This window comes from Eutrigla gurnardus, assembly GCF_963514095.1.
Source record: "Eutrigla gurnardus genome assembly, chromosome: 18".
NCBI classification, from domain to species: domain Eukaryota; kingdom Metazoa; phylum Chordata; class Actinopteri; order Perciformes; family Triglidae; genus Eutrigla; species Eutrigla gurnardus.
In genome coordinates, this window is record NC_139929.1 from 24,002,426 (window position 1) to 24,017,248 (window position 14,823).

Genomic DNA, 14,823 nt, shown 5'->3' on the forward strand with positions numbered 1-14,823 from the left:
GGGAGGCAGGGAGCTGAAGAGGAACAGGTGAAACACATTAGGGCAGACAGGTAATCAACATAAAACAAATTAACCAACGAAAATCACAGTGACTCATTGTGACAAAAAAAGGCAGGCAGAGACAACTTGTTAAAAACAGTGTTGTTTATTAAAAACAAATTAAAATCTAGACCCAGGTTTGTAAAACGATTCAGGATGCAGCAGGACAAAGCTCTCCACAGAATGTCCTTAGGTGCGTTGAGTCAAGGCAAGGCAACTTTATTTGTTTAGCACATCTCATACACAAAGTGCTCCACATCATAACATGTCATACAATAAAGTGAAAAAAATAGAAGAATTAAAAGAAAATAAAGGCAAAATTAAAATGCATTACAGAAAGACAAGGAGAATAAAATCATATTTGCAATAATAAAAAAAACAGTGCAGAGAACGGACTTTTCTCCAGGGTGCCTTTTGCTTACCAGAAATCGTTTTAACCGTAGCACGTGCAATGACATCTGTGACATTCAGAATTTTGAAATTAAAGTTGTTTACAAGATCATCAGCATGACATGGGTTTAGAAGTGGTAACTAGGAGATGGCATTTTTAAAGAGTACATTGGCATGCCCATTGATGTACTGCTTTTTGACCTTATTTGATTCTGTCTGTGTGTCAGGAATGAAATAAATATTAAAGAATACACAGAAGTGGTCAGTCAATGAAGGATCAGTCACAAAAACATCAGAAACATTGAGACCTAATCAGGTCCAGGTTGTGTCCCTTACAACAAGAGTAGCCTCTTTCACATGTTGAGAAAGGTCAAATGTGTCTATAATAGTAAAAAGTTATTTTGCACCCTTTTCATTCAAATCGTCAATATGAAAATTAAAGTCACCAGTTATAACTAGGCAGTCAAAGTCAGTGGAGATGCTAAAAAATAATTGAAAAATTTTACAAATATTTAGGTGGCCTGTAAATAATTAACGGGAAAACTCTGGGAGAGCATTTCAACACAGCACAGAGGTATTCGAATGATGGAGAAACACCAAGTGACATCTGTTTCCCCTGAAATGTATTTTATTTTATTTTTTTTGAACAATGTTTTGTATTAATTTCCAATATGAACATACAAAGCACATTGACCTATGCCACACAAGTTGCACAATGATATGCAGGTGAACCTCGCAGCATACACATACATACAGAAAAGATAAACACGCACACAAACATACATACCCACGTAAAATAATAGAATAAGATAAATTAAAATAAAATAAAATAGTCACACACAGAATAGCTCTACAGATAAATATAATCTATTGTTGCTTGAGAAAGTCCATTAAGGGTGTCCACACTTCTTCAAATTCTTGTACTTTACTCCTGATTACATAGGTTAGCTTTTCTAATGTAACATACATTGCCATCTCTCTAATCCAAGATTGTGTAGATGATATTTCAGTGTCTCTCCAAGACAAAGCAACCATCCTCCTGGCCTGTAGGAGGCCGAAGTTGATCAGAGTCTTTTACACTTAACGTTAACAGAAAAACAATCTGGGTATATCCCTAAAATACAAAGTTTTGCTACACAGGGTACCTGAATACCTGTAATTTTACTTAGAGTGTGAACAACCATTTTCCAAAAAGTTACCAGTTTAGGACATTCCCATACACAATGAATTAAAGTACCTTTCTCAGTCAAACATTTCACGCAAGTATCTGGAATGTCAGGGGACCATTTATTGAGTTTCTCAGGGGTTATGTATGTTCTCATTAACCATTTGTGTTGCAGCAGTTTCATGTGAGTATTAATGGTTTGTGTTTGAGCTTTTATACAAGCTGTTGCCCACTTAGCTTCTTCAATATCTTCCTTAATATCTGAACTCCATGCCCTCCTTCTGTCATGACTAGATTCCTCATCATGTGAGACAAGTACTATAGAGATTTGGCGTTTCCCATTCATGTGTTTTAACACACTGGGCCCTAGTTTCGTAGACCAGGCGCAGTCAGCTCTCAGCGCACCTGCGCCATGCCGACGGGGTGTGTCCGCCTGGACATTGCAAGTTTCGTGCACCGCGCAGGCTCGCGCAGGCACACCTCCCGTCACTCCCACCCGCACAAGTGGGAAAGAGGGAGGAAAAGAAGGCGTGAGTGGGAGACGAGGAGGAGACGAGGTGTGGACTGGGATTAACACAGTTGATTCAGATCTTCACCAATCAAATGAGCTCCTCTCCTCACCTTTAATGCGTTAGGGGAGGTTCAGTGCAAGTTCCGTCACTTGACAACCCGATGACAGAAGCAGCGCCGCCGCTCCCACAACGTGCATCACGCGCTGTGCGTGCGTATCATAATAATAACAATGCCCATATTATAAAAAACAGGAGAGAGAGAGGGAGATGTTTTGGTCCGAGAGGCTGAGTTTCCGTTACGCGTGCCATCCGCCTTTGATCTGACGTCAGATGTGACGGGACAATCTATATAGATATAAATCCTCGTGTTGATTCAATTAGTTGCATTAAATAGTGTTTGTTGTGATTATTTATTGCATTTAAATGTGCCTGGAACTGTGGAAACCTGCCTGTGAGGTCTCGGTGACGTGCGCGCACTGCGCGCCGTCAGCCAAACTTCCACTCCGCCAGCTGTGATTCGCATTGAATGAATGGACTTTATTTACGCCTTGCGCCGAGAGTAGACGAGCTGGCGAGCTTTCAGCGCAGTCTCTGTGAGGCTTTTTGCCACGAAACTTCCGCTACGCCAAGCTGAATCTGTGACGCCTCCCCCTGCTGCGCCGCCACACCCATCTTGGCGCAGGCGATCCACCAAACTGCCAAACTGACCGTGCGCAAGGCTGCGCGGGTCGAAACTTGTATTACGCCGGCTCCGCCACCCTGCGCCGCCCTGCGCTGCGCCACGAAACTAGGGCCCAATGTCCTCAAGGCAGGACAGCGGCGGTTCTTGTGTATCCTGATGACACTTTGATGAAATGAAATGATTCAATTGTAAGTATTTAAAAAAGTGTTTTTTTGGAATTAAATATTTCAAACAAAGATCGTTAAATGTTAGTAAGGTGCCCTGAACATATAAGTCTCCATTTTTTTGCACCCCCCTGTCGGCCCAAATTTGAAAACCACCATCTGCCCGGCCAGGAGTGAACTGTGCATTATTCCAAATAGGTGAAAATTGAGAGATGGGAGGTGTATCACCAATATGTCTATGAGCTTTAAACCATATATCAATAGAGTTCTTAAGGAAGGGATTTGTTGTTGTTTTCTTCAAAGTTTTAAAATCTGCTGAATATAAATATAGGCTTAGTGGCAGCTTAGATATTGATGCTTGTTCAATATGAACCCATGCTGGAGGAGAATGTGTGACAAAATAAAACATAGCACTACGCAGCTGAGCGGCCCAGTAATACCACTGTAAACTGGGCATCTGTAATCCACCCCTATCATATGGCAAGTACAATAATCTGAGTCTTAATCTAGGTTTTCGATTGTTCCAGATAAACCTACAAAATGCATTATTAATTTCTTTAAAAAAATATTTTGGTAGTGGCATTGGAAGTGATTGAAATAGATATAAGAATTTCGGCAAGATAGTCATCTTGATTATATTGATCCCGCCAATAATTGATATTGGCATTGTTGTCCATTGTTAAAGTAATTCTTGTACCTTCTCATCAACGGGTCATAGTTTGCTTGAACGACTGTATTAATTTGGGGGTAATCTTAATTCCAAGATAGGTGAAGCCTTCCCTAGCATTAAAAAAGGGTGTTATTATGACTGGAAAAGTTGTTTAGGAAAAGTATCGAAGATTTTGTATTATTAAAACTGTATCCAGAAAACTGACCAAATCTATTAATTAAATGTAATAATGTCTGGACACTGTTTGATAAATTTGACAAAAAAAGAATCACATCGTCTGCATATAACGATATCCTATGTTCATGATCTCCGATTGTTATTCCTGACAAATTGGCTTCGGCTCTAATGGACATGGCTAAAGGCTCAATGGCTAAAATGAACAAAAGTGGGGAGAGAGGACAGCCCTGACGAGTTGACCTCTCTAGCGTAAACGGGCTTCATAAATTGTTATTCGTCATTACGTGTGCTGTAGGGTTAGTATATAATAATTCTATCCATTTCATAAATTTTCCCCCAAGTCCATATCTTGGTAGCAAATTGAACAAATAATGCCACTCAATTCTATCAAACGCTTGTCTAGCATCTAGAGATAACAGCGCTGTATCCCTGGTATTATTTTTAGTGGATTATGTTGAGGACCCTTCTTATGTTATGAAATCCCTGACGAGTCTGTACAAACCCATTCTGATCACTATGTACCAAAAAAGGGATATGTGGATCTAGCCTTTTTGCAAGAATTTTACTCAATATTTTTGTGTCTACTCCCATAAGACTAATAGGCCTGTATGAAGAGCAGTCGGTCGGTATTTTCCCAGGTTTCAAAATAAGAACTATTGTAGCAAGTCTTAAAGTTGGTGGTAATGTACCATTATTAAATTACTCGTTAAACATATCCAAAAGTGGGGTCAACAACTGCTTCTGGAAGGTTTTATAAAACTCTATTGGTAGGCCGTCAGGCCCTGGAGTTTTGCCTGAGTTGATGCTTTTAATGGCCTGCAATAGTTCTTCCATTGTTATGTCCTTATCCAGGTCCACTTTAACTTCCTCTGTGAGCGTTTTAAACTGGAGCTGATTAAGAAAGGTATCTCTATAAGCGGGCATGGGGGTGAAATGTATTTTTAAATATAGCAGCAACCCCTCCACCTCTTTTCTCAGATCTACATACATCAATAAAGTTATAGTTGGGGGGTGCTGTCTCAATCAGAATGCTTGCACTGTTATTTTGTTCTAGCCATGTTTCAGTTAAAAACAAAATCAAGTTTAGAAGTGGTAATAAAATCTTTGACTAAAATGATTTGTTATTAAGAGACCCAACACCGTGCAGTAGAGGGCTAAGATCCCAGATAAGGGGCGCTAAATCGCTTGTGCGCGCTTGTTGGTTTGCGTGTTGTGGGTGATCAACTAAGATTGCAATGAATAACAGCTGCAAACGTGTTGGAAACCGCCCTATTTAAATTAGGTTTTTGCGTGTGTTACTAGTGTTCACCATGGAGAACATGGGATAGAGTAGGCGCAAACGAAAGATGAAATTTGAAGCCATTGAATTGGAGGTGTTAGTGGAGGAGGCAAACAAAGATATTCACAAGTTACAACAAAGAAACATTAATATATCCATGAGAAATGGGAAATGGGAGGATATCTGTGACAAAGTCAATGCTGTCAGCAAAACAAGAAGAACGGCCGATGAAGTTAAGAGGAGATGGCAAGATGTAAGAAGAAGAGCAAAGGAAAAAATGGCTTATAATAAAACCTCGGCAAATAAAACAGGTGGTGGACCGGCAGAGGACATCCCCCTGTCTTCAAATGAGCAGCAGGTGCTGCTGACTTTCTCCGATGAACAGATTGTAGGAATTCAAGGATTTGACACCCTTGAGCCAGAAACTGCAGAGCAAGGTATGGCCATAATAGCACAAACACGCATTTCTTTTATTGGATACATTTAATTTATTCAGATATGTGCCAAAAAGAAAAAAATGTGCTTCCTTTGTTAACGTTTAGTTGAATATGCACTGAAAATGCGTAATTTCATAATTTGGGCTACAAAAGTATTTTTGCTTCTGCATTTCTCAGAGGATTTCATTTTCCAACAGTGACGCAGAAGTGTGTGCGTTTCATTTAACAGCATCACAAGATGTTTTTCCGTATGATGAAACAAAAGTTGTTGTACACGTAAAATGTGGTTTTAGTCATTTATATTTTTAGTGGGATACATTTACTTTGTGCAAACACTTGACATAATGAAGTAATAATAATAATAATAATGGATTGGATTGATATGGCGCTTTTCAAGTCACTCAAAGCGCTCTGACAGGGTTCCGGGTTCCATTCATTCACACACAGTCATACCGGTGGTGGTAAACTACGATAGTAGCCACAGCTGTCCTGGAGCAGACTGACGGAAGCGTGGCTGCCATTCTTTCTTTTTCTTTTTTTTATTTATTTAAAACAGGGACAATGCACAAAAAAAACATTAATCTTGTAAAACAAGAAGAGATGTTTTGAGCCAGGTTATAGCAGCAATTGCTAATTTCAGCCTGTAGTCCCTGGGCAGGTAATATTTAAAAAATTGACAGAATGCACTAATAAAAGCAGGGAAACAAGAGCGCCAAATCATAAAGTGCACAATAGAGACCAACAGCACATACACTCTCTCTCTCACTCTCATCACACATTCACACACATACAATACACAGATAACAATCATCCTCATCCTCAACCACACTCATAGCCAGACACATACACACACTCACATAATACTCAACAATGTGTGCAAACTTGCTTACTTAGTAACCAGCGCTTTGACAAGCATGAGAATGTGTGAGGATTTGTACATAGAATAAGTTCTGTGGGAAGGACATTCCACTGACTCATGGCCACACATGAAAAAGAAGAGCTGCCAAACTGAGTTCTACGTTGAGGAATACTGCACTCACCCCTCGTAACAGATCTAGTTAGACGTACTGTGTTTTCAGAGCAGAGTGTCACAAACTTTTTCAGAGGGGGGGCATAAGCATTATGAATAATTTTGTGAAGTAGACAAACATTTGAGTGTATAATCAAGTTTTCAAAGCTCAAAATATCATATTTGGCAAGTACATGGCAATGATGGTAATGCCGTGGTTTTTTGGCATGGGTCTTAAGACTACTTTTGTACAATAACTCTAGTGGTTTTGTAACTGTTTTACATGCCTGAGACCAGGATGTGACACAGTACAAAAATGGGGCTTAATCATTGCATTTAAATATGTACTTGATGCCTCAAGGGTGAGAGAATTTCTTATGTATCTGAAATTAGCTAAATTATATTTCAACGTGTTACTCAGCTTTTTGACATGCCCTTTAAAACTAAGTGTTGAATCCAACGTTACCCCCAGGTATTTAAATTGTTCTACGTGTTTTATTTTTTGCCCATTTACTACAATATCAGGGTAACTTTTAAGTTTACACCTATTTGTAAAGAACATGGTCACAGTTTTTTCCACATTTAACGTGAGGCATGAGTTGTATAACCAATCACTAACCTTGTTCATCGCCTTTGTTAATTTCACAGCCACCTCTGTTACATTTTTCCCATGAGTATACAATACAGTGTCATCGGCATACATTATAGTGTTAACATCCTGACAGACAGAGGGCAAGTCATTAATGTATAAACAAAACAGCAGCGGCCCTAAAATTGACCCTTGTGGGACTCCCAGTGTGGATGCTAGAAATGGAGATAGTGTACCATTCACTCGTACACACTGGTGTCGACCACTTAGGTAAGATTTCACCCAGTTATGTACATTGATAGAAAGTTCATAATTTTTTAATTTATGTAACAGCACCTCGTGATTTACTGTATCAAAGGCCTTGCGTAGATCAAGGAAGACTGCTCCCACCACTCCTCCCTGATCTAGGCTGGTTTTAATTTCCTCAAGGAAGTAGCAGCAAGCAGATTCAGTAGAATGTTTCTTTCTGAAACCAAACTGCATTGGATGTAAAAAGGACTTAGAATCCAGATGTGCAGCTAGTTGCTCTGCTACGACCTTTTCAATGACCTTTGAGATGGCTGAGAGTATGCTGATAGGTCGGTAATTACTGACCACCTGTGTATCACCAGATTTGTGCACAGGGGTAACTATGGCAGGTTTAAGCACACTAGGAAAAATGCTCTCATTGACAGATTTATTTATAATCATAACTAAAGGTGGCATAATGGCCTTATGTTGTTTTAAAAATACTGTATCAAGACCATGTATATCTTTGGCTTTACTATTTGCCAGGGTTGAGATAATTTTTTCAACCTTCGCCACATTAATAGGAGATAGCTTGAAGGCCAAGTCATCACAGGCCAAGGACTGTGGGAGTTGGACTTTTGGAAAGGTCCCACTCAGTTCTTGTACTGAATCTATAAAATAATCATTAAAACATTTACCAACAACATGGTCATCATTCTGGATACAACCATTTATCTTAAGCTTAACACTTCTATTAGTAGATTTTTCCTTTCCAAGTAACTTGTCAATACTCTTCCATAATTTCTTACAGTTTCCTTTTGCATCACTAATAATATCAAGGAAAAAATTTGCTCGAGCCTTTCTAAGTTGTTGTGTGACTTTATTTCTGAGACCTTTAAAAATCAGGTGATCAGTACTCAGTTTTGATTTCAAGAATTTTTTGAGTGAAGCATCTCTTTTTTTCATTAACTCCCAGAGATTACTATTAAACCAGGGTAGATTTCGTTTTGTATTTGTTTTTTTGCCCCTGATTTTTGTGTATTTCAGAAGAATATCTTTAACAGTTGACATAAAATCAGTACAAGCTTCCTCACAGGACATATTACCAATGGTGTCATTCCAGTTTAATTGTTTTATTTCATTTTCAATGAGGGCCATGTCTTTTTGGGAGATAAAAGGCATGCTTGATTTTTCCCTCATTGAATTTTCGTTTCTATAACGTACTTTTGTCAACTTTCTAGAAGCCAGAGTAAGGTTATGATCTGATAACCCAGTAATAAGATTATACACCTTTTTAATCCTGTCTGGCTTGTTTGTAAAAATTAAATCTATGAGTGTTTGAGAAGATTTTGTTATTCTAGTGGGTTTACATATCATCTGGGTCATCTAAAATGTTTTGGCTATATCTTTAAGTTTCTTTCTACGTTTTTTATCCTGCCAGTTTAAATTGAAGTCACCCATAAGGATAACTTCCGTCTTTTCATGTTGTTTAAGGATGACATTTAAACAATCAAAGAAATCAGTTGTGGCAGTGGGGGGGGGCGATAAACTGCAAAAACAGTGAAAGACATCTGAGGGGATAAAGTAATTTTCACCCCCACGCATTCCAAGGTATTTTCAGGAATAGCGATTTGTTGGCTTTGAATACTGTCTTTCACGTATATGAGAACACCTCCCCCTTTTCCTTTACTTCTATCCCGTCTGTACACATTATATCCTGGGACAGTGAGGACAGATGAGGGGATTTTAGGGGTTAACCAAGTCTCTGTGAGGCATAGGTAGTCGATGTTAGAGTCCGTCAGTAAATGTTCAAGTTGTTCGGTCTTTGAGATGATACTTCGTATATTTAAATGTCCACCAAAAATGCCTTTCGGTTTCGTTTTCGTGTCCCACAACACGCGTGCATGATTGACAGTCTGGAACAGTTTCATCTGCTGTTGTTTAAGGCACGAGATGGCTTGTGTGGATTTAGTTGGGATAAATCTGCTCGCGGCTGGAGTTGTCAGCATTTGACCAATATTGCAATCAGACATGATGTTTGCTGGAGTGTTACCTCGAAGTCCTACGCCGGTGAGAGCAACAGCCGGCTGAGCAGGTTCGGGATCAGCTGATTGGCAAGCGTCCAGAGTCATCGGTCCAGGATTTAAATGGACATCCCCGCATAGAAGCAGGATCACGCAAAAAATGACAGCTGGGTCTCGCCTTGTTGACGCAGAGACTGTTGAGTGTCGATGCCGCTCACGCTGCACCCACCGCGCTCGGCCATTATCCAGCACTTTGGAGAATATGGCATACTGGCTCCAGGAATCCAGCGGGAGGCCGACGGCAGGTGTTCCAGATGAGCTCGCAATCAGGGTCTCGCGCTTACGAGCAGAACGCCAGCTTCCCCACATTTGCGTACTCAGCAGAAAGAACAGGTACAGCACCAGGATGATTAGGCGAGAAATCCTTTTGGTTCGGATATTGTTGAAGTGAGGCCAAGGCGCCCAGGTTCCATGCCATTTATGATAATCTAGCGGTCCCCCAGTGTAGTTTAAGGGAGGTGAGGCAACAGCAGTACCTGCCACCCTGCTGCTACCTGCCGCCATCTTCACAAGATTCTGCGCCTACGGCCCCTCAGACCACCACCTCAAACATACAGCAGTCATACACATTCACACGAGGCAAGCTGGGTGAAGTGTCTTTCCCTAGGACACAACGACCATGACACAGTGACAAGGGCGGGGATCGAACTGCTGAACCTCCGAACATTGGCCAACCCGCTCTACCAACTGAGCCACAGTCGCCCCAAGTACCATTGTTTACGAGGTGATCTTTACAAATAACATAACAATCATCATTTTTTGTTGGTTTTTGAAAGGAGAATCATCAGAAGTTGATGCCGCACTCCTCAAGTCAGCCCAGAGCAATAGGCACCTTTGCAGAGCCCCTAAAGCGTGCAGCTAAAGACATTAAAGTTCCCATATTATACTGTTTTCATCAATTCCACACAGCTGTCAGAGGTCCAACAACACTGTTTTCGATATGCATTTCCCCAAACCTATCTGTGGTCCTGAATTTCAGCTGTCTAAAAGCTGCTTAAATGAGCTCCGCTGAGAACATGCTGCTTCTGTGTCTGCACCTTTAAATGCTAACGAGCTCCGTCTGTCATCGCCTACTAGGAGAGAGACAGGACGCCGCTTGCGCTACGAGGCAGCATGCAGCAATGTTTACGTGGATGTATCGCTATGGCTCACCGAGGCTCAGGTGAAGTTGCTGGGGCCCGTATTGTGGGGACAGATACTTTTACTAGGGTCAGTGTTGAGGCAAAGCCAGCTTTGTACTGACCCTCGTTACTGAAGCAGCCCGATGTGAAGTGGTTAGCACACACATAGAAGCTAACACGGACCGCAGCCGTAAAAATGAAACGCAAGAGACCAGAGGGTGGGCTGCAGAGACCATGCAGGAATTGCTTGTTTTCCTCATCCTGGGAGTTGGCAGGCTCCAGCGTTGGGGCGGTCGGTGGCACAGTGGATAAGGCAGCCGCCCCATGTACGGAGGCTCGGCCTCGGCGCGGAGATCAGGGGTTCGACTCCCGGCCTGGCGATCTCTTTCGCGCATGTCTTCCCCCTCTATCTCCCCTTTCCACACTGTCTCTCTCTACAAAAAAAAACAAAAAAAAGGCTTGCATGGCACTCTAGCCAAAAAAAATAATCTTTAAAAAAAGAACGGCGTTAGGTAACGCCGTTATTTTTTCAGTAACGGGGTAATCTAACTAATTACTGTTTCCGTCGTTACAACGCCGTTATCGTTACTGAACGTTAAATGCGGTGCGTTACTATGAATTGAATTTGTCGGTTAAAAAAAAAAAGTCAGGATCGTGTTCTGCTTGCGCGCCGCCCTGTTGTCCGTGGAGAAACGTGCAAACTTGCCCCGAGCTGGAGCCGGAGTTGGGGCTGCTGCTGGTCTGAGCAGCGCGCGAGGGCCACGCGGGCCCCGGTGTCCCGCCGTTCTGGTGTTGGACGGGAATCCGGTGCAGCTGTGGAGCACGGATGGTGTGTGAATGAGTCGGAGACAGAACGGGAGAGAGATAAGCAGCAAGCGCGAATCGAAATCAAGGGGGGGGGGGGGGGCATTTTAATAGCGCATTTAATAGCGCATTTTAATCTGATCTCGTCACACCCCTACTGGCTATAGTATATTACATCTCAGGGATCGGGGAAAAATCGCTCTGGCTTGTTTGTATTTCTTTCAACAAATCATAATAGTCTTGCGCGGTGCAAAGCTCCGGAAGCTGCTGTTGTGCGGCAGCAAAATAGTGAAGGAAACTTCGATGGAACGTCGAGCCCCATCATTAAATTGTCTGATTCCCCACTTAAAAAAACTGCATAAAACGTTAAAAAACGTATGTCGACTGTGTGACGAGAACAAAAAACACAATTTGATGGTCTGTCCTGTCTATACTTTAGCTTTGGAGGAGCTCACTGGACTAATTAAAAACACAGACGATTTGCTAGCTGTTTGTAGCGCTTGCAATAAATGAATAAACCAATATCACCGAAGCTCGTGTGACGTGGAACGGATCAGTACGTCGGTCAAGTCCATGTCACTGGTGCATGTCACTGCCAGAGTTAAGAGATGTATCAAAACAACTCCAACTGATGACGGCCATGTCAGAAAACGGTTCAACATTGGGCATAAGTATAAGTTGCTAGCACTGAGGTTGTTGCTGTTTGTTTTTTCCCGGAGACACAGAAAGTGGAAGGGCAGGAGTAAAGTCTGACTTCCTCCCTCTGGGTGATGATCCCGAGCCTTCACTTCCTTCTAGACTACTACTTCTAGATTAATGTCAGTCAGGACCTCAGTGGACAAGAAAGCACAGCCAGACTCCTGGCGAGTAGTAGAGATGCAGATTTCAATCAATAGTCAGACGCCTTAAAAATACTAGTAGTAAGAGTCAAACAAGTCTGTGCAGTCAGGATCAGGTTGTACCATGATCCAGGGAGACCTGCAAGACAAGAAAGCACAGGGACTCCGGGGAACATACACAGAGAGAGAGAGAGAGTGAGTGAGTGAGTGAGTGAGTGAGTGAGTGAGTGAGTGAGTGGGAGTGGGAGAGAGGGAGAGAGATAGGTTCAGTGTATAATTATAAATCCCATATATTCAAAGCAAACCTGACCCAGCCCTAACTATGAGCGTTGGTTCCACAGAAGAGAAACTTGATTGCTGAAAGCTCTGACACCCGCTCTAGCACTACAAGTAACCCTTTATTCTGAGAGTGTAGAAGATATGATGGTGCCTGACCATTAAGAGCCTTATAGGTGAGGAGAAGAATTTTACATTCTATTCTAGATTTTATTGGGAGCCTGTGCAGGGAAGCTAGTTTAAGTTAAAACACGCACTGCGGAATTCTGGACCAGCTGGAGAGATTTAAGGGATTTATTGGAACAGCCTGATAACAAGGAATTACAATAATCCAGCCTTGAGGTAACAAATGCATAGATTCGTTTTTCTGCATCTTTTTGAGTCAGCATGGTCCTGCTTTTAGTAATGTTATGCAGGTCAAAGAAGGCTATCCGCGTAATTTGTTTTATATGTGAGTTACAGGACAGACCCTGATCAAAGATAACTCTAAGGTCTCTTAAGGTACTATTTGGGGCAATGGCAATCACATTAATAGTAGCTAAATCTTCAGAAGAGTTTATGCTGAAGAACAATAACTTCCGTTTTATCTGAGTTTAACATCAGGAAATTGCAGTCATCCAGGTTTTCATATCATCAATACATACCTGGAGTTTGACTCGCTGATTGGTTTCTTCAGGATTGATCAATAGATATAATTGAATATCATCTACATAATGAAAGTTTAAATAGTGTCTTCTGTTGATGTTGCCTAAAGGAAGCATATTGAATTGAAAAGTTGAGTTGATCTGAGCACAGAACCTTGTGGAACACCATATCTAACTTCAGTGCACATGGAGGATTTTTCATTAACATGAACAAACTGAGATCTATTGGATAAATAGGAGTTAAACCAGCTCAATGAATTTAATGTTTCCAGTCTACATAATAGGATCTCATGGTTAATAGTGTCAAACCCAAAACTAAGATCTAGCAGTCCTTTGTCCGAAGCAATTAGAAGGTAATTTGTAATATTCACCAGTGCTGTCTAGTGGAGTCACTATAATGTACTCTAAATCCTGACTGGCAGTCTTCAAGTAGACAGTTTTTATTTAGAAAGTCACACAGCTGACTGGAAGCTATGGAATTAAGTTGCCACGACTATTTTTTTTTATTATTTTCTTTTTTAGTCGTTTTCAGTAAGCTCTAAGATTTATCCATAAGAGAATGAATTTGGAAGCAACAAAATTAACATTAAAGTACTCCATTTTATTAAGACATGGCATTGAATAAATACTGCCCCATCCTTTCTCCAGTGTGTCTAGGAAAATGAATAATACAGGTTTGCTTAGGAATAAGTAAAAAATGAACTTAGTGGTTGGTGTGAACATGCCATTACTCTTTCTTTGACATAAGGACACAATAGTGTCTTCTGCAGTATATAATATGGTAAAACACAGATTATGGTGAAGGTGTTCCAAGTTCTTTATGTTATGGATGAACGGGGAAGGTTGAAGCCATTGTAATCGTTGTAACAAGCTGTATGTCTCCCTGAAATCAAGCATGCCAGGGATGTTTAAATTAAGTGGTGATGCTGATGTTGATGTTACAGGTTGCGATGTCTTTTGAAGCAGCTGGAGAGGGGGGAAGCATCTGTGGTGGACCTGAAGAAGAACCTGGAGTATGCCGCTTCAGTCCTTGAATCTCTGTACATTGAGGAAACCAGGAAAGTAGATTTCAGTTCAGTTCAAGCAAGAAACCAAATAATCATGTCGTTAAATGTTCAAATGACAAAATAATCTTACGCTTGCTGCTCAGTGATGACTGTCTCTCAATGTACCATGAGAATACCATGAAATCACCTTATTTAAATCCTGACAGTCACCATTTCATCCTAAACACTAATGAAACAAGAAATTATATTTGGGCCCCAAGGGTGAGAAACCATGACACTGCTACAATAGATTGCAGCTGTGCTCCTATAAATACTTAGGAATAATCTTGCATGACAAACTTAAATGGTGTGAACATGTGGAGTTTCTTTGTGGTAAGCTGGCTCAAAGAACTAATTTCCTCAAGAGGTACAGGCTGTTCGTAGTCAATAGGAACAAAGTGTTGTTATTTTTACACGCCATCTTTTAAAGTATTATTAGATATGGCATGGCAGCCTGGTTTGGCACCTTAAGTGTCCAATAAAAAAAACAATTGTGAACCTGGTGAAAACTGCAATGAAAATCATAGGACACAAATGTCAGCCACCTCTTCAATCCATCTGTGATGGAAAGGAAATGCAACAGGCACACAGGATACTCAATGACCCAACACACCATGAAGATGAACTTCTACCATCAGGAAAATGTTTCAGAGCCAGCAGGTTTAAAA

At 41.1% G+C, this 14,823-nt stretch overlaps 1 protein-coding gene across 1 annotated transcript in view; it reads left to right on the forward strand.

Moving 5' to 3' along the window:
- The window catches only part of pde1ca (phosphodiesterase 1C, calmodulin-dependent a), a 190,595-nt gene that overhangs the window by 53,107 nt on the left and 122,665 nt on the right, over nucleotides 1–14,823 (forward strand). The window contains exon 4 of the mRNA XM_084033837.1: nucleotides 14,054–14,181. Coding sequence (XP_083889963.1) covers nucleotides 14,054–14,181 — 128 coding nt within the window. The remainder of the gene's footprint in view (nucleotides 1–14,053; nucleotides 14,182–14,823) is intronic.